The 27,502-nt window shown below is 38.2% G+C and overlaps 1 protein-coding gene across 1 annotated transcript; it reads left to right on the plus strand.

Annotated features, from left to right (window-relative positions):
• The first annotated feature begins 16,730 nt into the window (after positions 1-16,730).
• On the plus strand, positions 16,731-21,952 carry LOC133304156 (inducible nitrate reductase [NADH] 2-like). Its single transcript, XM_061504132.1, has 4 exons — positions 16,731-17,768; positions 17,871-18,011; positions 18,936-19,168; positions 20,500-21,952. The coding sequence occupies exons 1-4, from the start codon at positions 16,817-16,819 to the stop codon at positions 21,820-21,822; spliced, it is 2,649 nt and encodes an 882-aa protein (XP_061360116.1). The 5' UTR covers positions 16,731-16,816; the 3' UTR covers positions 21,823-21,952.
• The last annotated feature ends 5,550 nt before the right edge of the window (positions 21,953-27,502 follow it).

Consider the following 27,502-nt stretch of genomic DNA (forward strand, 5'->3'; position numbering starts at 1 on the left):
AGTGAATGAGTTCTAATAACTCACTAGCCCTATGACTCTCAAGCCCTTTGGGCGTGTGATGAGTCATTTTCCCAGCTAGACAAGATTCACATTGTCCATAGGATTCCAAATCCAAGGAATCTAGGTATCCATTTGCATGCATCCTAGACAATCTTGTTTCATTTATGTGCCCTAGTCTACAGTGCCAAAGATATGATTGATTATCCATCCTAGGTCGTTTCACATCTATTTTGAGCACTTCAGTTCCCATTTCTAGAACATACAATCCATTTATTAAGGTAGCAGTACCATAAACAATATCATTCATAATGATAGAAAATGTACCATTCTTAATACTGAAAATAAATCCATCTTGTTCTAAACAAGAAATTGAAATAATGTTTCTAGAAATACTTGGAACATAAAGACATTTATTCAAATGCAGAAAAAGGCCCGTAGGCAAAATGAGGTCGGCTTCTCCAATAGAATGAGCAGCAACTCTTGCTCCATTACCAACGCGGAGGTCCACCTCGTTCCTCTCCAATCTCCTGGGGCTCCTAAGTACCTGCAACATATTGCAGATGTGAGAACCACAACCGGTATCCAATACCCATGAAGTAGGATTAGCACATGAATAATTTATCTCAATCATGAAAATACCTGAGGTAGAAGCATCACCATGCTTCTTGTCCTTCACACTCTTCAGGTAGTCTGGACAGTTCCTCTTCCAATGGCCTTTCTTGCCACAATGGAAGCACTCAGCATCGCCTTTGTCCTTGGATGCTTTCTTACCCTTCTTGTTGCCCTTCTTCTTCTTGGATTTTCCTTTGGGCTTAAGGGAGTCACCTTTAGCAGGCCCCTTACCCTTACCCTTGGCCTTGCTAGGCCCACCAATCAGAAGAGCTTGTGTCTTATCCTTCTTGATAGACACTTCAGCAGTTGTTAACATACTTAACAACTCAGGCAAGCTCACTTGCATCCCATGCATGTGGTAATTCATGATGAATTGACTAAAGGAAGGTGGAAGTGAGGTGAGCACTAAGTCATTACTTAGTTCGGCATCCATGATAAAGCCTAGATTTCCTAGCTTCTCAATCAGACCGATCATCTTAAGAACATGACTGCCAACAGACATGCTCTCAGACATCCTGCAAGAGAACAATTCTCTTGAGGCCTCATACCTCTCATGCCTGCCTTTAATGTCATACAACTCCTTGAGATGTAAGACAATAGAGGGAGCATCCATATGCTCATGCTGCTTTTGCAGTTCAGGCGACATGGATGCCAACATGATGCAGACAGCCAACACATTGTCATCCATGTGCTGTTTGTGGGCCTCGAAATCAAATTTCGCGAACCCATCTTCCCCTTCCCTAGGAGCTACGGGTAATTCAGCATCTAGGACGTAAGCAATCTTTTCGGCCCTTAGAACAATTCTTAGGTTCCGATACCAGTCCATAAAATTTGGACCGGTCAGCTTGTTCGTATCAAGTATGGAGCGCAGTGACAGTGTATTAGTCATACTAATTAACTGCAAAATGTAAAGATAAAAATTAATTAATATTTGGACATGTAAAAACAAATTATTAAAGACTTTTATTAATTTGCCCCTACCACTATTTTATCTAAGTCAATGACCCTTCCTTTTGACTTAGTGTTATTCTACTTTTAGAATTTACCTTAGTGGGATTAAGAATGCGATTATTTATTTTAACCCCCGTCTGAGACCGCAAGATTAATTTAAATAATGGATTGATCTTTATCAATGGTATCTCATAACCTTTCTTAACATTAGGTTGACAACTCCTTGTCACTTAGTGGTGCATCTCATGCAACCAACCTAGCACTATTACCCTAAGCACATAAGCCCGGCTGGGCCTGCAGCTTATGTCTCAGTTAAGCACTAACCAGCACCCCAAGTGTCTTACACTTCTAATACTACTCTTACTCAACGAAACAGTGGGTCCCAACTGGGTTGTAGAGCACAACTATTTAGAGGAGGTTTGAGTAATATTGGTGGTGGGAGGTAATCATGCGCTTAATAATTTTATTCCTTTAAAGGGTTCATTTTATTAAGGGTTTATTAAGTCTCATCAAACGCATTAATATATTATCATGCTAGTCGTAACATATGTCATACATCTAACGGTTTAAACTAGTCGCAATTGGACTTGCATAATAATCATACAAACGCGATTTAATCCAACTCATGCATACTAGACGTCATAAGCCATAAAGCATACATATCGTGATACTCTATCTCATGCATACTAGTCGTATAATAACATACATGCAAATAAAACAGTTTTATTTTGAGATAGTCATGGTGCTCGCTCTTTTGTCCATTTTGCTTCTTAAGCCTCGGCTTCTTGTCGTCTATACGCCACTAGCCTAATTTCTCTAATTACAATTAAAGAAACTCCAAAACATCTTGGAGGGACAAAATTTAAAATAAAAAATTTAAATTACAAAATTTGAAATTCAAATTACATCTCTTTTAAAAGAGCCCAAAATTACACATTAATTTAAATTTGAAATTTCAAATTCCGGGCACCATGACCATCCCCTTCCTCTTTTGCACCTGAAATGTTAGACAACTCACAAGTACAAAATATTATCACATAATATATATTTTTCACGTATGTCTTGATATTTAACAATTAATTATCAAAATATATTTAAAATTTAAAACTTTTCTTAATTTTTCAATTGACCGAATTATATAACAGTTAATATAATTCTAATTTTGTTGACTCTTTCTCAAAGAACACAAAATTAAATCATGCATATAGCCATCAACACTTAATGGCCGAACCATATACTCATGTATATGAGATTAATTTTCGAAAAATTTAATTGCATGCTCATGAAACAATTCATGGAGAAAAAATAAGAAATCAATCAAGGTGTTCAAAACACCTTTCATGGTTGAACTCCACCCTTCAAAAAGGTGCTTCCTTTTAAAACTTTTATAGAGAAAAAGACAACCATGAATATGAATGGATGCATGAACATGGCATTCGAAATAACATGTTCATAAAAACGAAAACTTTAACCGTTTAAAGTATTGTAAATTAGAATCCATTCATAAAAAATTGAATCTTTAACCTTTAAAGAGATTTTAACCGTGAAAAATATGATCACAAATAAGGTACCATCACCCGTCGATGGTAAACCAACCGGGCTCTGATACCACTTGAAAGTTTGAAATGGCCTTGAAGGCCGATGCATGCAAGAGGGAAAAACAAAATTTTTCTTTGCGGAATATACATGCACATCAAGATCATGCTTTATGAAAGCATGATGTTACCTTGTTCGTGAAATCACCAGATGATCAAGGCTGGTCTGAAGGGTTCAGACCCTCTAACGTTGATCCACACCACCCACTCGTCTAGGTGCAAGAACTCCTTCTTGTGAAGCCACCGTATGATCACCACAAAGAGGCTTGCTAGGCGCTCTATGTGTGAAGATGGAGGCTAGGTGAAAGTGTTTGAAAAAGTGAAGCTCTCAATGTGAAAGCTTCACAAGTGGCGCAGGAGAGAGGAGAGAATAGGCTAGGTTTTCAGAAAAACCCTTGGAGGAACAACTAAACACTTAGGCACATAAGAGGAGAGTATTTAAAATAAAATACCAATCAGATTTTTCTCCTAAAAATCTGATCATTAGGCGCTAGATAGGAGAGAGAGAAGTGAAGCTGTTTTATTTCAAAAATTGCTAACAGGCTCCTAGAATATTCTCTTGAGAATCGGTTCAAAACCTATTCAAAATTCTGATCAGAAATCTTCATAAGATCAGCTATATGGTGCGCCCCATATAGCCCAAAAAGGTGACCAGATACATCTGAGTAGTTGCATTCAAATTTGAATCAACTCACTCAGATTTTCTCCCAACTGACTGAATCTTCTGGAGCTGATTTTGATGAGCAAATCTTGCTCACCAACAACCCAAATCAGCGCCATATATGGCCTTGGATCTTGTCCAAAAGATTCTCTCATGATACTAGTGATTTGTTCCAACAAGATCTCATCTTATCCTTTTGTTATGAAACAACCTTTCATAGGCAATTCAAATTCAAATATTTGAATTCAAACATTCAAATATTCAAATTCAAATGTTCAAACATTCAAATTCAAAATTCAAATTTTCAAATTTCAAATTTCAAATTTCAATTTCAAATTTCAAATTTCAAATTCGAAATTCGAATTTCAAAATTCAAATTCAAAATTCAAAATTTCAAAATTCAAATATCGAATTCCAAAATTTAAATGTTTGATAATTAATTTAACTAATTAAATTAATTAGTAATGTCTTGGACTATCCAAGCCCATTACAATGAACCATGCGCCCTCCACCCTTTTAGGTGGAGTTCCAAACAACTTCTTGGGCTAATAACTATTATTAGGCCCAATACCTTTAATGCTAGAGCATTTAGACAATTAGGTGTTTGCGTGTGACCCATTAGGTCCAACTTAGCCACTGACATAAATGGGCTTGGGCCCAATAAGCCCACAACCCATCTAATGACAACACAGAGCACTAGCAATGCTTTGTTGCCCCAGAACTAGTTAGATTAATGATTTGATCATCCTATTAAACATATTTAGTTGCCGTGTATATTTCCTTTCGTCTCGGTAACCTTCCCATAAAACCTAGGGTAAGGAAGCGTATCAACCCCTGCGGTTTAGGGTAAACTTTATTCGAAATAGGGAATCTTCAATTTACAGACTCTAAACGCAGATCATCTCATGATCTCTTTTACTATGCATAGATTCCCGAGTCCCTGTAAATGTCATCCTGATTTCTCCGGTTTACAGATAACCTAATCTCTCACAGAGATTTGACGAATTCCTTCAGCTTATCACCCTAGCCCTGTGTTCTTTCAGGACAAGCCCAACAGTATACCTATGAGTCTCCATGTTTCAGGCAGACGAGGTTCACAATCAAAGCATGCCTTCTAGAACACAGTCTAGGTAACAACTTCTGGTCTTAGGAAAGACATACCCAAATATAAAGAGACTACTCTAATGATACTCTCTGTGAGAGTCCTCATAGAGTCTCTTTGTGGGTCCGTTCAGTGCGAGCTATACCCTTATAGGTCCACCCACGACTTTAGCTAAGACATCTCCATATCTGTAGCACATGAGGTCTATACCTTGTATCCATATACAAATATATAAGTCGTGCTAGTCTTACCCGAGATTACTGACCCCATTCTCAGTATCTCTAGACTAGGAACATAAAATTAAGAATGAACATCCGGTATTCTTGAATCCTCATGATTGTGATCTCATCACAGATACTCAAGAGATACCTATTTTATTCCACTGGGTTTATCAAGTTATTCATAATATATTAATATTAATATCGAGACATAATTATGAAACAAGATAAAGAGTGCTTTTATTTATTTGCGACAATATTAAAAAGGTCTACATCTCTGTCCTTATTTAATCATAAGATTGTCTAGGACACCCAAAGAAGGAAAGGTGTGGGTAAGACAAGATAAAGGAGATTGAAAATTTAGAACACGAGAAGGCATCCGATTGATGAGGTATGCTGCAGTCAAGACAACTTCCCCCCACAAATATTTAGGGACATGCATGGTAAACATAAGAGCTCGAGCAACTTCTAGGAGATGTCTATTTTTTCTTTCAGCCACCCCATTTTGTTGAGGGGTGTTAGGACAAGAACTTTGATAAAGAATACCATGCTGGCTGAGATAGTTTCCAAGAACAGAATTAAAATATTCAGTACCATTGTCAGTTCGAAGAATTTGGATAGAGGTCTGGAACTGAGTTTGAACCATAGCATGAGAGTTTTTAAAAATGGATGCAGCGTCTGACTTATCCTTTAGAAGGTATACCCAACATACCCTAGAGTGATCATCTATGAAAGTTATAAACCAACGAGCACCAGAGATATTTTTTTTCACGGGCTGGACCCCATATATCACTATGAAACAAGGTAAGTGGAGAAGAATCATGATGGACTCTAGGAGGATAAGAAACACGAGAATGTTTTGCAAGCTGACAAATATCACAAGAAAAAGAACTGGGATTTTTATTGATAAATAAGCTTAGGAACAACTTCTGAAGATAAATGAAATTTGGGTGTCCTAACCGACGATGCCAACACAAAACATCATTACAATTATCAGACAAACATACCGAGTGGTTCACAAAAATTTTTCCTTCACAAGAATCTTTTTCTAAATAATAAAGTCCTTCTTCCTCTCTAGCACTGCCAATCATCAGCCCCGAGTCCTGTTCCTGGAAAACTTGGCAACACAATGTAACTCAGACGTAAGTTTGCTGATAGAGATAAGGTTACAAGTAAGAGAGGGAACATGAAGGACTGAGTTCAAAGTGATATGTTCAGAAAGTTTAATGGATCATTTTCCAGCAATAGTAGAGAAGCTGCCATCTGCTGTTCTTATTCGTGATTGTTGATAGTAAGGGGTATAAGAATAAAATAAGGTTGCATTACCTGTCATATGATCTGAAGCCCCTGAATCCATCGACTACTATTATCAACATGAAACGCTATACCTTGTTGAGCAACATTGCTGGATGGAAATTTACTTTCAATCAACATGGCTGCGTGTGGTAACGCGTAGGGCGGACGCTCCGTCCTTTCTCTAGCGCGTGGGGGCGCGTGGCTCAGCAGAATCCGATGGTCCTTTTTGAAACTTGTAGATCGGCTCCTTCTGTTTCGAATGGTGCGGATCTTGGCCGGAAATGTCGCCGGAAAAATTTTCCGACGGCTGCTGACGGTGGCTGACGGCGGTGGAAAGCTGGGATTTTGCCTTCTACAGTGATTGGTAGCCTTACTTTGCTCTTGGGACTTTTTAGGAAGGGAAAATAACCTTAATAATGGTTGGAGGTTGAGTTTTCCGGCGTTGTGCCGCCGGTTTGACGGTGGTTGTGGTGGCTGAGTTTTCTCAGGACCAACCAGCTCTGATACCATATTGAAAAAGGTTTTCAGTATATTGATTTTAATAATTACATGAGGAATGAGGAGTATTTATACAAGAAAAAATAGCTAAGCATGACTAAGCTATGACTCACCAAACCTAATCACAATCATAAGAATGACTCAGCTATGACTCACTAAACCTAATCACAATTAATTCTAATCAATTACAATTAATCCTAATTAATAGGAAATAAAAAAACAATCAATCCTAATTAATCTTAATTATTCCTAATTAATAGAAAATAAAAACGGAAAAATATTTGAATTTGAATTCTGATTTTCTACAGTTTTGAATTGCTCTTGGAAATTAACTAATGTAGCTATTGTTTGACACCTCGAGTCGTGCCAGTGTTATACCTTCGATGACGTTGATAAGAATAAAGGTGTAATACAAGTGTATAACTGTTTAAGCTTTGAGGTATGCAAACTTGGGCGTCCTGATCAATAAATCACTACTCTACTAGTTCAGTGCTAAGGCCCGCATCTATTCAGGAATGCAATTTGGCAGATGAATCATGGCGCAGAGTAGCTTAGGGTGTGTTTGTTTAAGAGATTTTGAAGTTATTTTTGAGAATGACATTCGGTACAAACTTAAAAAAAATAACTCCTGAGCATGGTTTATTTTCAAGAAAATAACACGTTTATACTTCGCTTCATTTTTATTCTTATGATCATTGGTATATTTTTCCAACATATGAAAGTTATCATGGAAGTCGCTCAATCATTAACATCCACTTTTTTTCTATCACATTCTTTCTCCCAACTTTTGAGCCATTTTTTTTAACTAAATAAATTTTAGTATTTTTAAAAATATACCTTAAAATAAATGCCTCCTTAATATAAGATAATACACACACAGCATGCATGGACACGTGTTTCTCTCTCCAACATTTTCCAACCTTCCAAATCTTCCACGACCACGACGATGATGACAATAACCGTTCGAGAAAATATTGGATCTAATGTAATCACTAATCAGTCTCCAACTACCCATTCACGTCTATAATACGTAGAGATTTCAGCTATAAAGAAATAAAATATCAATTGGAGAAGAGAGAGCTTAATCAAAGCTCAAAAAACCAAACAAGAAAAAAAAAAAAAAAATCAAGGTATTGAAAATTTTCGGTTTCCCTACATGAGACCACGATCTTAATCTTCTTTACCTTTACGTCTAGATTTCTTTGCATGATAACTGTTTTAACGTGTTCTTCATTTTACTCTGCAAATAAAAATAAAAACATAAAAAAGAAATCCGAATTAAAATAGGGAAATACACAATCAGGCTAAAGTAATATAAAACGAAACACAGAGAGTCTCAATGTGCAATATTAATATATTATATTACCAAAAATGAGGGAGAGTTTTTTCCCCTGGATTGGTTAATTGAGCTTGGAGGCATTTCGATTGAAGACTCGCCCGAGCAGATTCGAACCGGTCGAGTTAACCATATACCCTTCTGCTAAATATTTGCAAAATTCTAATTTCAATTATGCTATGTCGTTCTTATTGGTATTTTAAAAATAAAAATAAAAATAAAAAAACAGAGAGGAGTTACCTTGGTTTTAATTTTAGGCCGTGACTGATTGGTGGGCAACGGAAGTTTTTGGGACACTGCATTTCTAAGCTTTCGAGCGTGAGATAGAAGCAGAGCTCGACGATCATAGCCATGTGTTCCTGCGGCTCTTGGCCTCCTGAAATGTGGGTTTGGCTTTGTTGTCTTATTGGGATCTTCCGATAGTTTCGTCGAGCGAGTTGTAACTGATTCCTCGTACACTGTGATCACCACCCCATTCGTGTTGTTGGTCTTTCTCTCACTCTGTTTCTTTTTCTCTGCCATTTCTTTTGATGCCAATGCCATGCGATGTATTCTTTGGAGGAAAAAAATATATATGAATTTCTAATAAGGACAAGTGATGAAAATGGCACCGGAATTTCTCTCAAATAAGCAACAAATTATCTCTCTTTTAACATTAATAAATAACAGTGAATCCCGGGACATCAAAGATTTTAATGCCAACGAGTTTTGTTGTTTTCAGAGCATATACGTACGTAGGGATTTGCATTTGTCATTTAACATGACATAACAAAATTTTCTACACATAACATTTTGTGGACTCACATCTTTTGAAGAAAAAAAAAAAAACTACAGCACGCAAAACGAATCTCTATAATATTACACAATCATTTTTCTTACCACATAACTCTTATAAAACCCTATATGTATATATCATTAATCTCATGAAGCTTTAAGAGTTGATTACGAATTTCATCATTACAATTTTTATTTATGAAATTAAATCAGCATAAGATAAAAAAAATGGATCTATACAATATTCATGTTTTAAGCCTGAAGGGCTCGTGAGAAAATGTTATAGAATAATATAAATAATTAAAAGACCTCACTCAATATCTTAAGATTTTGGGTTGAAATAAATATATTTTGGAATTAAAATTTATAGTATATATATAGAAAAAGATTTCTGCAGTTAATGCAGATAAGTTATCTGCATTTATTTTCAAAACGACGTCGTTTTGGGATTGAAAGATTTGAAAATTATAATTATAAAGACTATAATAACCCTGAAATGAATTAAAATTATAAAAACACTATGATTTTCGACCCAAAACGGCGTCGTATTGGGCTTACTGCAGATAACTTATATGCAGTGATTACAGAAAAACGAACCCATATATATATATATAGAAGTAAGATCCTTTGACACCGGTGTCAAATTTGAAATTTGACATCTCATATGATAGTCGTTAGATCAAAAAAGATCAACGACTCTAATTTATAAGCATGTGACACCATTGATCTTTTTTGATCTAACGGCTATCAAATGAGGTGTCAAATTTCAAATTTAATACCGGTGTCAAAGGATCTTATCTTATATATATATATATATATATATATATATATATATATATGAGGTAAGTTATACTTACAACCTTTTTTAACACCGTTGATTTTCGCCAAGGTTATGATTTTCGCAAATTAAACTCGTTAATTAATTATTAATTTTCAATAAATGATAACCGTTGATTGGCAGAAATCAACGGTGATAAGATATGATTGTAAGTGATTGTAAAAAAAAAAGTTGTAAGTATAACCTTCTTGTATGTCAAGATTATAGAACATGGGGTAACATTAACAAACAAGAACACGTCATCAAGGTTCAATTCAAGCCTTTTCATTTTCCATTTCTCTTAAAAGACGTTTTTGGGCTATCATTTTTTAGCCTCGAAAAGTTTGGGTTAGTGAGAGGCCCAGCTGCTCATTGATAAGTTGTGTATTCAAATATATTCATTCCAATGTGCTCCAAAACCCATTGTTAAACATTAATTTTTTTTGGGGTAACATCATTGGTAAACATTTCTCCATAGTCATTCCTTAGTTCTTTCTTTCTTTACAAAATCGAAATTTTAGGGTTTAATCTTAAAAGTCAGAATATAACGTACACCAGGGAATGGTTCATTTCGTTCCCTTCTTAACCAAATATGTATTTTTATGCAAGAGCTCATTGTAAATTATCTACTCCCCAGACTCAGTTTCTAATTATGTCTTAATGAAATCTGTGAGAAACTTTGTACATTTAAAATTACCTATTTCCAACCAACATTAAAAGTACCTGTTCTAGATGTCTCAGAAAACAAAATAACAATCGGGTTTAATTGTTACTTCTACTTGCATCAGTGGCTTCAACTAGGCTAGGCAGTGTCCTGTTCCAGTCTTCACCCTCTCTTGAGATGCATCCATTTGAAGCAACAGAAAGGTATTAATAATCACAAGAGATATTTGCAACAGAATGGTTGCATCCAAAGAGACTAGGGGGGATATAATATAAGGGAAAAACTATTCTTATGTTGCATAAGATATATTTTTTTTCCTGCACACCTTTCGATAACTGTGTCCCTTTTTTTTTTCTTTTTTTCTTTTATTTTTTCAGGTGATGGAGCCCACAAATTTATCTCTATGACATGAGATAACTATCTCCTTTAATATAAAATTAATAAAACCTGTAATATAATAAGTCGCAATTACAATAATAAATTTGACATCATGTCTTGACCTAAATTGTTAAAATAATTAGTTTGAATGTTTTTCCATTACTTGTAATTGAATTCTCCACAATAAATACTCAATAAGAATAGAAATTATGTGACTTGTGACTTGTGACGTTCATGTAGATCAAGTAGCTAAAACTCAAATTTTGTCCGTATGATTTCTCTTTTTCCTCCACCTCAAAAGCTTTGCGATAATAGGAATTTAAAAAATCAATTGGCTAGATTGTGTCATCCATTACACTTTTGTAGTTTCCCTGGTACTAGTTGGACTCTCGAGAGAAAATGGAGAAAAAGAAAAAGACAAGCGGAGTTTATTTTTTGTTGCCAAATACATGCATGTACAGGCTTAGGAATCAAATAGTGCCTGAATGCTTGTGAACTTTTTCCTATATGTTATCAAATTCAATCTCTTGAGAGAGAGAAATCAAGGATCAATTATATATATTCTGAAATCTGAACGGCTATCTGTTTTCACCAACAGTAGAAACAGAATATTTTGGACATCAATTCAAATCAGGCACTAATGTTAGCATAGTATAATGGACGGAGTTGATTAATTTTCTTCAATAATTGCCCACTAAATATCCAATCCAGACAAAGATACAGCACAGTCACTATGTGGAAATGGCAGGTGAATTTGCGAGTGGAAACAGAAGTGACAGTGAATGGACAAGAAAAAAATCTAACGCCAAATAACAAAATTGCAACTTATAAATGTTCAAAACAAAATTATAAGTTTGGAGGGGTATTAGTATATAAATATATTATTAAAAAAAAGTAAAAATAATATTCAAACTAAAAATTTATATAAAGTTAATGGGAGAACAATCGTCCAACTCCCTTCTTGCTCCGCCTGAAGACATAAAAAAAAAATCATTATTTACTAGATGAAAAATTGTAAATTTTTTCCTTATGTGTTCATAATTTTTTTATATTAATTTTTTTTTTACACATTCACATTTCTTGTCCCGGTTAAGTCAGAGAATTGTTTTCATTTTAAAATTTCACAAATTCTCACGTTTATCTATTTAATATAAACATTTATAAATTTTAATAAATCCTTAATTATTTAATATATTTATCTAAATTTCACAAATACTCATTCTCATCTCTTTAATATAAATATTCATAAATTTTAATAAATCCTTACTTATTTAATATTTATAAAAAAAGAGATAAATTTTAATATAACAAGACCACATAAAATTTTAGCATGACATAATTCTTCTCCACACACAGCACACACATTGTGAGGGGCACATTCTACGTTGTGATTACAGATGATTAAGATTGGAAGCACGTGCCTGTGAAGTTTAGAAACCCTGAAAGGAAAATCGATGAAAATGGCTTTTTATACGGCTAATTAAGATGTAAAGAGTGGGTGACAGAGAGAGACAGAGTGACAGAGAAAGAGAAAATGAGAGCCACCACAAAACAAGGTGTCTCCAGGCTTCACCAAAGAGCCAACCACACACATTAACCCCCTCGACACCCAAGTAGTCGCCCCTAGTTAGTTGCTGTGTCCTTTTTTTTCTTTCCCTTCCCATTTGGTTAGGAGTGAATCCTCTCACGTGGAAAAGTGGTCATGTTATTTGATCATAACCACTCATTGATAATGAAATAAGAGAAAAAAAAAGTGTATAATTTTTAAATGAGTGGTTATAATCAAATAACATGATTACATGACCACTTATCCACACGAGAGGATCTACTCCCCGTTTGGTTACCATATGCCAAACCACGACCTATCTAGATCTCTTGTTTTGGTACGGAAAGAAACCCCATGTTTTGAGTTCCTTGATTGGCTGTTGGAAACCACGATGCGCCACTTCGCATTTGCAAATTTGTCCCTCCCATGATATTTATATGCTTCCCTCCACTTTTCAATCATCTTTTAGACTTTTACCATTGGTTGTCCATTAGTGTTTAAATTACATATCTCTTCAGTCCCATACTTACTTAGATTAGATATGCTGATTAATTATGGGAATTTTGGAGGGACTTGACCTTAATTATGGCCTTACTTGTATTAAATAACATAAATGTGTAGGATCAACAAGCTAGCTAGTTCAAAACTGGTCGCCACAAGCATGGAGGATAAAAAACCCTTTGGCTCTTCATTATTACCATTAATTGACTGCTATATGATCCAGTTTAAAAACCATGGCAAAAATATAATGGATAATTTATTAAATACCTTTTATTAAGATTCACCAAAATATCCTCAGCCGATTTTTCTTTTGTGATTAAGAACTCTTTAGTTATAACTATGTTTGATGAATTTAACAAAATGACTCAAAAATAGTAAAGAAAATGATATTTTTGTTTAATGATATGGTTTTATTGAACTACAGAGAAATATAATATAATTATGAGCATAGAACCTTTTTGCGGCCATTATTTACATCCAATACTACCTACCATATTTTGGTGGAAAAGAAACCAAAGTCAAATTTGAGTTACAACAAGATCTATGCAATTAACAAGCATGGACTTCAAAATTCAAACAGGGAGAATTTAAAAGAATTTAAGATGCAATATCAACAAAACATTTTTAACGGAATATTGAACAGAGAATTCTCACTTATTCTGGAAATTGTCACCTTTGCCGATCAAATGTTGAGGGACTTTGCACCGTTCCCTTCTTGAGCCTTAATGTAAAATTTTCTTTAACAAGCTCATGAAGTGAGTTCAACTTCTTCTAACCTTTGCCGATCGAATTTTCTTTCCATTCACCATATAAAACAAGTGAATGGAAAGTTTTCAAACGCAACGATATACAAAATGCAACATATAGCGTGACTTTTCTTCCATTCTGGTAGTTTTATTATCCCCTTTATTTTTTTTTTTATAGCCATTATTTAGTTGTGTGTATTGACAAACCTTTTCCATTTATGTTTTGCCTATATTATTGAGTACATAATTCAGTGAAGAGCCATATTCTTAGATTTTTAAAAATTTCGATGAATTAGACTTAAATTTCATATTCAATATATTTTTATATATGTTAATTTTCATATATTTTAATCATGCTTAATATAAAAATAAAATTACATATATTCTTTTGAGTCCGTTTATAAATTGATTAAATAAAAAATTGAGTTAACTTATTTAATGAATAAATTAAAAATTTTAACTCAAACTTGTAAGTTTAACTTATTAAATTATTTAGGAATCAAGCCACGAAAAGTTTACAATCTGGTTCCACTTATTATCTTGTAATTAAATCCACTAGCACATTGCACAAATAAACGCCTTTTATACAAATCGGATTTCCTTTTCTTTTCCGTCTTGATTGAAAAGTTGATACATATTTGTATCACAAAGCTTTTTTATAAACCTTTTTTTCCGTAAAAAAAGAAAGAAAGGAGTTGATAGGTTTTATTGGTGCTGTGATAGTTAATAGTAGTCCATAAGTCAAATCCGGATAACTACTATTCTGTGGGTGGTGGAATACTAACGGTGAATCAAACCGCAAGGGTTGAATGGGATACCTCGTGCTTGTAAAAAAATAAAAATAAATGGTGAATCAGCTGCCTGATTTACTTTGATACTGGTGATGACAGTAGCATTGCTTTTGAAATCAATAATGTATGCCTGATGAGTGATGACCTGGCCTTCGTTTGGATTAATTTATTTGGAATTTTATTAGTTTTTAAGGAAACTTAAAAGAAAAAATAATTAATTTTTTAAGATACACTATTTACAAATGTATTATCAAATATATTGTTATTTAAAATTTTAAGGGAATAATGATAGTTCACTGTTATGAAATACCGATATTTCAAAAATTCTGACGTGTCGTGTCTGACACTCACCGACACTCCGACACTTCCCGACATTCTAATACTCGTTGCAAAGACTCAAAAAAAGCTCAAAGGTTACGTTGCGTTGTATTTTGAGTTTCAACAATTATATTCGTTAGATTACAAGTACGATTTTATTGAGTTTACTATAAAATGTTTGGGATATATTATGTTTCTTTGCAAAATTGATGTGTATTATAAGTTTAGCTTCATTTTTTTTATTAAATTATTGAATACTAAATATAATATACACTACATGAATTAAAAATATTATATAATATCAAAACATGTCCTAACGTGTCGAAATTTAATATTTTTTAAAATACAATAATATAACTCATACACTTTTTTTTAATATTTTTTTGATACTATGTTACTTGAAGAATCAAAGGTTTGATATCGATCGGACGACATTACGACACTATTGATTTTTATTTTTAATTTTAATTGGTTATGAGAGTTGCAAGTAATTAACTTTAATCAATGATAGTAAATTATGTGTGCCACTTTTTTTTTTGTTTTTGGATACTGCCACTTTTTTTTTTTAGTACAAATATATGGAGGGCTTTAAACAAAAGGAAATTAAGCTAAGAAAACAGAAACTTAAATACGATCTTCATCCAAGAGTCTTTTAGTTTGCAATATTTTTACATCGTACATGCTAGCTGTGTGCAGGATAGAAATAGCCAGAATATACCCTAAACCTTTATCGGTATAATGATATTTGTGTGGACATAAAACTTTCGGCCACGGGAAGCTCCCTTAGAAGCTTGTACTACCAATACCATGCGATCTAATTCCTGTCCAGATTTTTCATACGTGTGACCCACAAACTCAACTCGACCTATAGCCAATCATTTTTGGATGATTTTAGTTCCTTCTAACACACGCACATAAATAATTTTATTATATTTCTAAACATATTTGTAGGATATGTAAGAATTCTTTTGATTTTAAATTATGGAGGACACACATTCTCATTCTTTTTATTATTTTGATTATATTATGTTTTGTTAGAAAGATATACAATTATTAATATAACCTTATAACCAAAATTTTAAAGCATTTGGTGAAGCTATGTTAATAATTTTCTATTTCTCTAACATACTTCAATTCAATTTTATTTATTAAAATTACATGTGATAAAAATTGAACTCTAAATCATCAATTCATAAAATTTGATACTATGTCATTTAATTGATTTTCTCAAAAACTTATTTTATTTAGGTGAATACAAATAAATGATTTGTTATATTTCCTAACCATTTTCATTTATATGAATTAAATTATTGGGTGAAATTATATTAATTATTTTCATTTGTTTAGAACAATATATGCAATAACGAATCAAATTTTAGGTGATTTGATCATAGGTAATCTCATATCATGTTGGCATATGAATCGCCACTCTCAAAATTTTAAACTCTTAAGGGGGAAGTACATGAATTTTATTACATCTCTAAAACGGATTTATATTATATGTAACATAGTATTTTAATTATTTTACTGTTATTACAAAAGAGATTAATCATCCCGGTGCAAAAGAAAAGAGAGAAGGAACAAGTGTGAGTTGGTAGCACGAAGACTGAGTGGTGAGAGAGGACCTCGGTTCGAATCTCACCAACATTATCTGAAGAGGGATATAAGTACCGTAATCCTTGAACTCGCACACGAACTATGAATTAGTTCCATACGATTCAAAAAGTCGAACCCGTACAGAGTTCTGATTCGCCTAAAAAAACAATTAGTATCTATTTTCAAAAAAGAAAAAGAAAAAGAGGGAAGGCAATGTTTGTGGGGACAGTGATGTCACTGACTAAATAAACTGTTTTGACTGGAACACGCCTCTATATAACTCCCTCAATGCCTACATCTTTCCCTCGCTCAACTCAACAACCATTTTTTCTCATAAAAAAAAAACCTTATATTATTAAACTCCTTTTTAATAATTTCGTTTTTTCCTACTACTACCTACTGAATAAATATTCAATATGGCCGCTTCCGTCGACAACCGCCCATACACTCCTCTCCAACACGACGTCGTTCGCACCTTCAATCTACCCAATAAGTCACCCGAACCGTCCTTCGTATCAGATTCCTCAAGCGAAGACGACGATAACGTCATTATTGCCAACTTAAAAGACATGATTCGAGAGGGAACCATGGAAGTGGAACCCTCCATCTTCGACCCACGAGATGATGGAACCTCCGACCAATGGATCCAACGGAACACTTCCCTGGTCCGTCTCACAGGTAAGCATCCCTTCAACTCCGAACCACCACTCCCAAGCCTCATGCGCCATGGCTTCATCACCCCCGTTCCACTCCACTACGTCCGTAACCACGGACTCGTTCCCAGAGCACGTTGGGAGGACTGGACCGTCGAGGTATCCGGCCTAGTGAACCGTCCCTCCCGGTTCACCATGGACCAGCTGGTTCACGATTTCCGAAACCGCGAGTTCCCCGTTACCCTTGTCTGCGCTGGGAACCGCCGCAAGGAACAGAACATGGTGAAGCAGAGCATCGGGTTCAATTGGGGCGCTGCTGCCATCTCCACTTCGGTGTGGCGTGGTGTACCGTTGAGGAGCGTGCTCAAGCGGTGTGGGATCTTTACTCGCTCAAAGGGAGCCCTCCACGTGTGCTTCGAAGGAGACGAGGATCTGCCAGGTGGAGGTGGGTCCAAGTATGGAACCAGTATCCTGAGGGAGATTGCACTGGATCCCTCCCGCGACATCATCTTAGCTTTCATGCAAAACGGTGAGCATTTGGCCCCAGATCACGGCTTCCCCGTACGGTTGATAATACCGGGTTTCATTGGTGGCCGCATGGTGAAATGGTTGAAACGCATCGTTGTAACTACCCAGCAATCTGACAGTTTTTACCATTACAAGGATAACAGAGTACTCCCCTCCCACGTTGACGCCGAGCTTGCCAATGCCGAAGGTATTGTACTCTCTTGTACTTGCTCTTTCTTTCCCTTAATTTATGGAGTTATAACAACAAACTGTAATTAAAATATTATTTTATTTCTTTCAAAACTTTTAGGTTGGTGGTACAAGCCAGAGTATATTATCAACGATCTTAACATAAACTCGGTAATAACCACTCCCTGCCACGATGAGATCTTGCCCATCAACTCATGGACTACTCAGACACCTTATGTACTCAGAGGTTACGCATATTCCGGTGAGCTTTATTTATGTCATTCCAACGACAAACCGACTTAATTTGTCATGAACTATAGGAGATGTTTTGTTACTCTGCACCTAATTTCTATCCTAAATCCTACTGTTTTTTATTTCCCAACATTAACTCTCTTCTCTTTATAGGGTTTGATGTTTGTTTTTTTAAAAGATATAGAATTGTGTCATTTTAATATCATCTGAGGGTATTATGGTGTTGGAACTTTATATCTTACCTCATATTTTTATAATAGCTTTTCAAATTGTTAATTGATTAGTGATGATACATCCAGGCGTTCTGAATCTTGTTTAGATGTTTTTTTTTTTTTCAATAACTTCATCACAATTTTCACATCATTAGTGGATAACCATCATATCAATTCATGAATATGATGTCTTAAATGGAAGTAGATGCTAATTATGACACCACCGGGAATCTTATTGGTTCTACTATTCTAACTTTCTAAGCGTGGTTATGTCATATTTTAATATCATCATATATATTATATGAACTAAGAGAATTAACTATTTTTTATTTTGTGCCAAAACTGTTAAAATATGATCAATTTTTTTATTTCTTATTCAAGTTTATTGTGAAGATGTTTTAATTTGCAGTTAGTTTGGTTTGATTTTCGTAGAGTAGGAGATCTGCCTATTTGCGAAAACTAGCAACAAGGCTAGAAAACATAAATTGTTTTTATTTATGGAAAATCTAGAAATAAAAGAAACCCCAGAGTTTGATAGGAGCTTGGTGTTCGTTCTATATATGTACTAGTTTCAATCGCAGGGGCAGTGATAAATTAGAGGGCGTAATGTGATATGATAGATTGCAACTTGTGAAACGTGTTTAGTGTTTTCTGGTCCACTTGGAACTCAATTGGAAAGCGATCGAGAGTGAGACTAATTAACCTTCTCGTTGTGCGCGCAGGGGCTGGGAGAAAGGTGACACGTGTTGAGGTGACACTGGACGGTGGTGATACGTGGCAAGTATGCGCGTTAGACCATCCGGAGAAACCCAACAAATACGGTAAATACTGGTGCTGGTGCTTCTGGTTCTTGGAGTTGGAGATATTGGACCTGCTTGGGGCCAAGGAGATTGCGGTGCGCGCTTGGGACGACGCCCTCAACACCCAGCCCGAGAAGCTCATTTGGAATGTTATGGTAACCACACCTCACTAACACCTTTTTTTTTTTTTTTAATTGAAATTATATTCAAGCCTTTGATTTCTTACACTAATTAACCAATGCAGTAGCTCTGGTCACATTGGCAAATTACCATTGGTTCATTTGGTATCGGATCAAATAATCATGCACCTCGTAGACCCACCAAAGTGGAAATCAGTGCCTCACTCTCACTGAACCATGTACTATCATTTGGTCTGGATTTGACCTCGCCAAATTAATAGCATTAATTAATTCTAATTTTTTTTTTTTTTTGGAGTTACCCAACTCTAATTACCTCTTTGAGGCGAGTTGGCTCCCTCCGGTATGCCCACAAGCTTCGACTCTTTGAGCCGGCTATGGGACTAATCCGGAGTGCGGGGGTCAGTGATGGCTAAAGGTTCAGCCCCCTCCCCAAGAATGCATTCAGCGGGAATCGAACACATGTCCAACCCCACTAACTCAGCGCCAAGGAACCAACTGAGCTACACCCATTGGGTTAATTCTAAAATTTAATACCCCAATGCAAGTGAGCGGCTTACCCAAACCTCAGTAAATATTAAATACTAAAGTAGTGTTTGGTAGAAGATTTATTTTAGGATTGATGAAAAAGTGTAAGTGGATATTAGAAAATATCAAGTTTGGTTTAGGTTTTTGAAAAAAATACTAGGCAAATAGGATAGATGGAGAAATGACTTTTGTGTTGATTTTTGGATGAAATTCACTATTAAAGAATATCACTTGAGATGTGGTATTTTGAGATAACTGCGGAAGTGAAAAAACAGGTGCGAAGTTTCTCCCGAACATAGATTTTGCAAATTTAAATAAATTTGCCTGGTAATATTTCGGTCAACCAAATAACTTTTTTTACATTTTCCTACCAAACTCATTTTTCAACCATTTCCCTAATAATTACATTTTCCTAGTATTCAAAAAATTTCTCCTCAACCAAACGCTCCCTGATAGTAACCTTTCACTTTAATAAAACCTATATAGCTAGCTAGTAAACAAGTATAAATATAATAATATTGGTACATATATATATATATATATATATATATATATATATAGGGATTTTCATTTGTCATTTAACATTACACGACAAATTTTTTTACACACATAACATTTTGTGGGGCTTACACTTTTTGACGAAAAAAGAAAAAAAAAGAAATTACGGCAGACAAAACGAATCTCTATAATATTACACAATCACTTTTTCTACAACATAACTCTTATAAAACTCGTGTGTGTATATATATATATAGAACCTTTGTGTAAATAAAATATAAGAAAAGGTCTAAATAAGCTTTTTTTATGTCTAAATTTTGCAGGGCATGATGAACAACTGTTGGTTCAGAGTGAAAACGAACGTGTGCAAGCCCCATAAGGGTGAGATTGGCATAGTGTTCGAGCACCCAACCCAACCTGGCAACCAATCTGGAGGTTGGATGGCAAAAGAAAAACACCTCGAGAAATCATCAGTTTCTAACACAACCCTCAAGAAGAGTGTCTCCTCGCCGTTCATGAACACAACCTCAAAAATGTACACCATCTCTGAAGTCAAAAAGCACAGCAACCCCGATTCAGGTTGGATCATCGTAAACGGCCACGTGTACGATTGCACCCGCTTCCTTAAAGACCATCCCGGCGGCACCGACAGCATCCTCATCAACGCCGGCACCGATTGCACGGAGGAGTTCGAAGCCATCCACTCCGACAAAGCCAAGAAAATGCTCGAGGATTACCGAATCGGCGAGCTCGTGACCAGCGTCGACACCTCTGATTCGTCGGCGAATAACTCCATGCATGGCAATTCCGAAACCACTCATTTGGCCCCCATCGAGGAAGTTACACCACTAGGTAGCATGGCTCTTAACCCACGTGAGAAAATCCCATGCAAGCTCGTGTCCAAAACGACGATCTCCCACGACGTTAGGCTCTTCCGTTTTGCATTACCCTCAGAGGAGCAACTCATGGGTTTGCCAGTAGGGAAGCACATATTCTTATGTGCAAGCATTGACAAGAAGCTTTGCATGCGAGCTTACACTCCAACGAGCGGCGTCGATGAAGTGGGTTACTTCGATCTAGTGGTCAAGATTTACTTCAAAGGTGTGCACCCAAAGTTCCCAAATGGTGGGGTCATGTCTCAACACTTGGACTCGCTTCCTATTGGCTCTGTCTTGGACGTGAAGGGTCCACTAGGCCACATAGAGTACACTGGTAAAGGCAACTTTCTTGTTCACGGGAAACGCAAGTTTGCAAAGAGGCTAGCTATGTTGGCTGGTGGGACTGGGATCACACCCATTTACCAAGTGGTCCAAGCCATTCTTAAGGATCCAGAGGACCCCACTGAAATGCATGTGGTGTACGCGAACCGGACCGAGGATGATATTTTGCTGAGGGAAGAGCTCGATGCGTGGGCTAAGAAGCATGACCGGTTCAAGGTATGGTACGTGGTACAAGAAAGCATAAGAGAAGGGTGGGAATACAGCGTGGGGTTCGTAACGGAAAGTATCCTCAAAGAGCATGTTCCACGGGCATCTCAGGATACTTTGGCTTTGACATGTGGACCACCTCCCATGATTCAGTTTGCAGTGCAGCCGAATTTGGAGAAGTTGGGCTATGACATCAAGAACAACTTGGTCGTGTTTTAGACTTTTAGGTCTTTGACTATTAGGTTGTATTTGTGGGTTTACGACAAAAAAAAAAAATGTAAATTTCAAAAAAATCCACCTGTTTAAATCGTTAACCAAATATTTTACCGGACTAATGTAAAAAACGTATTTGAGGTGGTTACGCGTTTAGTCGCACACCTGACACATGCACATTTTTGACAAATCTGAATACGCTTGTACCAGGTACGTGTCTGAACATGTCTGTACCAGGTGCGCATCTCTGACAAGTCTAACGAGCATAATACCAAGATGCGTCATATTCAGACACACATTTTGTGGCATAGTCGCGTCACAGTCAGAAACGCGCACCTGGTACAAACATGTTTAAACACGTACGTGTCAGGTTTGTAAGAAATGCGTACGTGTCATGTGTGCGACTAAACGCGTAACCACCTGAAACGCGTCTTTCTGCATTAGTCCGATAATATCTGATCACTTCCGACATATTGTTGCGGAGTATTTCTACCCTATATGTTTGGTTTCCTTTTGATACCTTTTGGGGAGGACAAGTTCAAAACATCTTGTCCCGAGCCGCAGGGTTAGAACACTAAGTTGCACTTAAGGCAAGGCAGGTTCAAATACCTCAAATTTTACCGCGGCTAGACGAGGCTAGAACACGCTACCCGGAATTTGGGCCGGATAGGTTCAAATACCTAGCATCTGCTTCTGTGGCTAGAACACTCAAATCTACCCTGTGGGTGGGATGGGTTCAAATCCTCCAGATTTTCTTACGGGGCTAGAACACTCTATCATGTCTTTGGGCTGGACGGGTTCAAATACCTCGTGTTTATTTCTGTGGCTAGAACACTCAATCCCACCCTCTGGGTAAGACGGGTTCAAATCCTCCAGATTGCCTTACGGGGCTAGAACACTCAATCCCACCCATTGGGTGAGACGGGTTCAATTCCTCCAGATTGCCTTACGGGGCTAGAACGCTCTATCCTGCCTTTGGGCTGGACGGGTTCAAATACCCTGGATTTATTTCCGTGGCTAGAACACTCAATCCCACCCTCTGGGTGAGACGGGTTCAAATACCCCGGATTCCTTTGCAAGGTTAGAATTCCTACCCCTGTCACCTTGGCGGGTTAGGTTCAAATACCTCAGATTTATTTCTAATGTCAGAAACACTTTGGTTCTGCTGCTTCATGATATATTTTCAATTATAACAGGAAACAAAAATTTATTCATAATTCAAATTGCATAATACAATAAAAGAAAAGATGAAAGAAAAGGCCTTGAGGTTTCCGTCAACTGTAATACTTTTTCAGCTTATCCGCGTTTTAGGTTCTTGTCAGGCGTTTCCCCTGCAGGGTTTCCAAAACGTAGGACCCTCTTGAAAGTTGTTCCTTTACCCTGAACGGGCCTTCCCATCTTGGAGCCAACTTCCCATCAGCCGTGTTCCGTCCTCCGATGTCTGCTCGTCGGAGCACCAAGTCCTTCACTTCAAACGTCATGGGCTTCACCTTCTTATTGAACCTACTGGCCACGAGCTGCTTGGCGCTAACATTTCTGCAGTGCGCCATGACCCGACATTCATCTATCAAATCCAGCTCTATGGCTATTTTACTGTTGTTGACCTCTTCTGCTTGCGACAGGGCTTGAACCCTTCTCCAAGATGGTTCTCCCAACTCTACCGGAATCATGGCCTCGCACCCATAAGTTAACCTGAATGGGGATTCCCCAACAGAAGTCTGAATTGTGGTTCTATACCCCCACAGGACATAATATAACTCCTCCACCCACCTTCCTTTGGCAGATTGCTCCATGCGCCTTCGAAGTCCTTCCACGATTACTTTGTTTGCAGCCTCTGCTTGGCCATTTGTTTGAGGGTGTGCAACCGAGGCAAAGCGATGCCTGGAAATTCTCCATCAAGTTCTGAAACCCTTTGCTTGCGAATTGGGTCCCGTTATCGGTTACCACCTCGGCCGGAATCCCAAACCGACATATTATATTCCTCTCCAAAAATCGCTGAATCCGAGCCGAAGTGATGGTTGCGACTGGCTCCGCTTCAACCCACTTTGTGAAATAGTTCACTGCCACCACTAACCATTTAAGCTGGCCTTCAGCAGCTGCGAATGGACCCAAGAGATCCATTCCCCATTTGTAAAACGGCCAGGGAGCTGTGATTATACTCAACTCCTCAGGGGGAGCCAACAGGTTCCTGCCATGCCTCTGACATTGATCGCACTTCTGTACGTGCTCCTTCGCATCATAGATCATGGACGGCCAAAAGTATCCAGCTCAGAGAGCCTTCCGGGCCAACGCCTTACCCCCGACATGTTGCCCATTGATTCCCTCATGGATTTCCGCTAGAACATATTGGGCCCTATCCGGGTTTAGACATTTTAACAGGGGGGTGAAAATACCTTTCTTATAAAGTTGCCCCTCTATCACGGTGTATGACGCCGCATCTCGGATTAGCTTCTTAGCCTCTGCTCTCTCAACAGGAAAAGTTCCATTTTCAACGTACTCAATAATGGGAGTACGCCAATTATTCCCCTGAGAGATCTGCATGATGCACGTCGGCGCCGGGATACTTTGCTCAATCACGGTCCGGTGGTTTCCCCACCCCTTTGTACTTGCCAACTTGGATAGTATGTCCGGTCTGTTGTTCTCACTTCTAGAAATGTGACTAACCTCTGCCTTTTCGAAGTCTGCCATTATCTGTCTTGCACGTTCAAGATATTTAGCCAGTAGAGGTCCTTTTACGTGGTAACTTCCCTCAATTTGTGAGGTGACCAACTGAGAATCACTATAGACCTTTACTTTTCAGGCTCCGAGCTCTTGTGCTTGCAACAGCCCGGCTATGAGGGCCTCATACTCAGCCTGGTTGTTGGAAGTATCGAAGTCCATTTGCATAGAGTATTCAATTGCAACGCCATCAGGGTTTTCAATATGCCCTTTGCATTAGAGGACCCGTCAACATATACATGCCATGTATCCAGGCTAGCAGGCTCTGCCGTTTGGACTGAAGTGAGCTCGCGGACAAAGTCGGCCAACGCCTGAGACTTGATCGCCTTACGGTTCTCGAAAGTTATGTCAAACTCCGATAACTCCACCGCCCAACTCATCATCCTTCCTGCCAAATCAGGTTTATGGAGAATTTGCCGGATCGGCAGGTCGGATCTCACCAGGATCCTATGTCCCTGAAAGTACGCTCGGAGCCTCCTTGCCGAGACCAGAAGTGCAAAAGCCACCTTTTCCAGTCGCTGATATCGAAGCTCGGCTCCTTGCAAGAGCCGGCTCACGAAGTATATCGGTTGTTGACCCTCTGCATTCTCCTGCACCAGAACCGAACTTACTGCCATATCTCCAACGGATAAGTACAAAATTAAAGTTTCCAACTCCCTTGGCTTCGCTAGCACCGGGGGGGAAGCAAGTTGCCTCTTTATCTCCTGGAATGCAGCTTCACATTCCTAGGTCCACCCGTACTGAGCTTCTTTCCTCAGTAGCTTAAAGAAGGGCAGGGTTGTCTCCGCCGACCGGGGTAGGAACCTCGTCAGGGAAGCCAATCTTCCTGTCAACTGTTGTATCTCCTTCTTGCTTGTTGGCGCTGCCATGCTTAGAACTGCCCCACACTTATCCGGATTCGCTTCTATCCCCCTATGCGTGAGCATAAATCCGAGAAACTTCCCTGCAAAGACCCCGAAGGCACACTTCGCCGGGTTTAACCTGATACGATGCTGCCTGAGCTTATCGAAGGTCTGCTCTAAGTCACGAACGTGTTTTGGCATATCAACCGACTTCACTATCATGTCATCGATGTACACCTCAACGTTCCTACCCAACTGATCAGAGAATACTTGGTTCATCATTCATTGATACGTTGCGCCTGAATTTTTCAGCCCAAAAGGCATCACATTATAACAGTAATTTGCCTTTTCTGCCATAAAAGCAATTTTCTCCTGATCCTCGAGATGCAGTGGGATTTGGTTATACCCCGAATAAGCATCCATGAAGGATAGCACACGGAACCCGGAGGAATTATCAACCAGCTGGTCGATGTTGGGCATTGGATATGCATCCTTAGGGCACACCTTGTTTAGGTCAGTGTAATCCGTGCATACCCTCCACTTTCCATTTGGCTTCTTCACCATGACTACGTTTGACAACCAAGTTGTGTATTGTATCTCCCTGGTGAATCCGGCCTCAAGAAGTGCTTTCACGTGATCCTCGAGCACTTGCCGACGCTCTGAGCTGAGCTTCCTCTTCTTCTGCGCTACCGGTTTTGAGCCGGGATATACAGCTAACCTGTGACAGCAGAACTTTGGATCCACCCCTGGAATATCTGAAGATTTCCAAGCAAAGATGTCATTATAACTCCTCAAACAGGAGGCCAACTGAGCTTTCTCCTCATCCGTCAACCCATTTCCTATCTTCGTTGTTTGTCCTGGCGCTCCCACAGTTACCTCATCTAACTCGCCGTCAGGTTCTGGCCTTGGCATCTGTGTTTCATCTCTCATATCCAATTCCACCATATTAACCGAGCTCCGCTTCGAAGGTTGGTAACCACCTTGTTTAGCCATAACTACGTCTTTGGGATCTTGGTCCACCGTCCGTACAGATCTGAAATAACAATTCCGAGACTCCTTTTCGTCCCCAGCTATGGTAAGTACCGTACCCTGCTTACCAATCATTTTCAACTTTTGATGCTTGGTTGAGACTAGCATGTCCCACGCATGAATTATAGGTCTTCCTAAAATCACGTTGTATTCGGATGGAAAGTCGGCTACAATGAACCTCACCCTCTTGGACTTGTATGCCTCCTTAGTCCCCAATGTTAATCGAAGATCAATATACCCCTTGGGAGTAGTGTTATGGCCATTAAACCCAATTAAATCCGTGTTGCAAGCCTTCAAATCTTCTTCATCTAAATTCATCTTCTTAAATGCGTGCCACAGAATTATATCCGCACAACTTCCATTGTCCAGGAAAATCTTCCTAACTCTGTAATTTACCAATGTTCCTGTAATCACCAACCCATCAACATGCCCAGGCACTACATCCTCGAGTTCCTTCTTCGTGAAGTATAGCAGCGGCTGTTCTGGTTCCTCTTCCTGCTTGAACTTAGGGCGCTCTCGAATTGAAAGCACCTCACGCAAATATTTACGTCGTGCGTTCATGGTGTCGCCACCACCACCAAAAGCTCCACTGATCACGTTGCACTCGAACTCCGGCTCTTGGAACTCGTCGTCTTCTTTAATCGGCTTCTTACCTCGTCCCTCTTCTTTAAACTTCCTATCCTTGGGTGGGCTTCCTAGCCGCCCTCCTCTTCGCTTCCTATTCCTCCATCCCTGCGTATTGCCGCAACTTCCCCTCTCTAATGTATTTCTCAATTGCATCTCTAAGATCCCAACATTCATCTGTTGTATGACCCGGACCGTCGTGAAATGCGCAGTACCGGGTTCGATCCAAACCAGCCTAGTTTTGTAATGGCCGAGGTCGCTCGACTTTCTTCATATCGGTGAACGCGACTTCGCGCCATATTTGCGACCGAGTAGAATTCAGGGGGGCATATTTATCAAACCTTCCCTTGGCCTGCTGCCTATCGTCCTGCCGTTTTCCTCGAAGGTCATTTATCCGTCGGCCCCCGAGCTTTTCTCCCTGACCAGGCTGTTGCCTTTGGTCCACATTTTCCCACTCCATCTGCTCGAGCTCC

Source organism: Gastrolobium bilobum, unplaced genomic scaffold (genome assembly GCF_033153095.1).
Source record: "Gastrolobium bilobum isolate Gb01-03AN ecotype WA unplaced genomic scaffold, APGP_CSIRO_Gbil_v1 utg3900, whole genome shotgun sequence".
In the NCBI taxonomy this organism is placed as follows: domain Eukaryota; kingdom Viridiplantae; phylum Streptophyta; class Magnoliopsida; order Fabales; family Fabaceae; genus Gastrolobium; species Gastrolobium bilobum.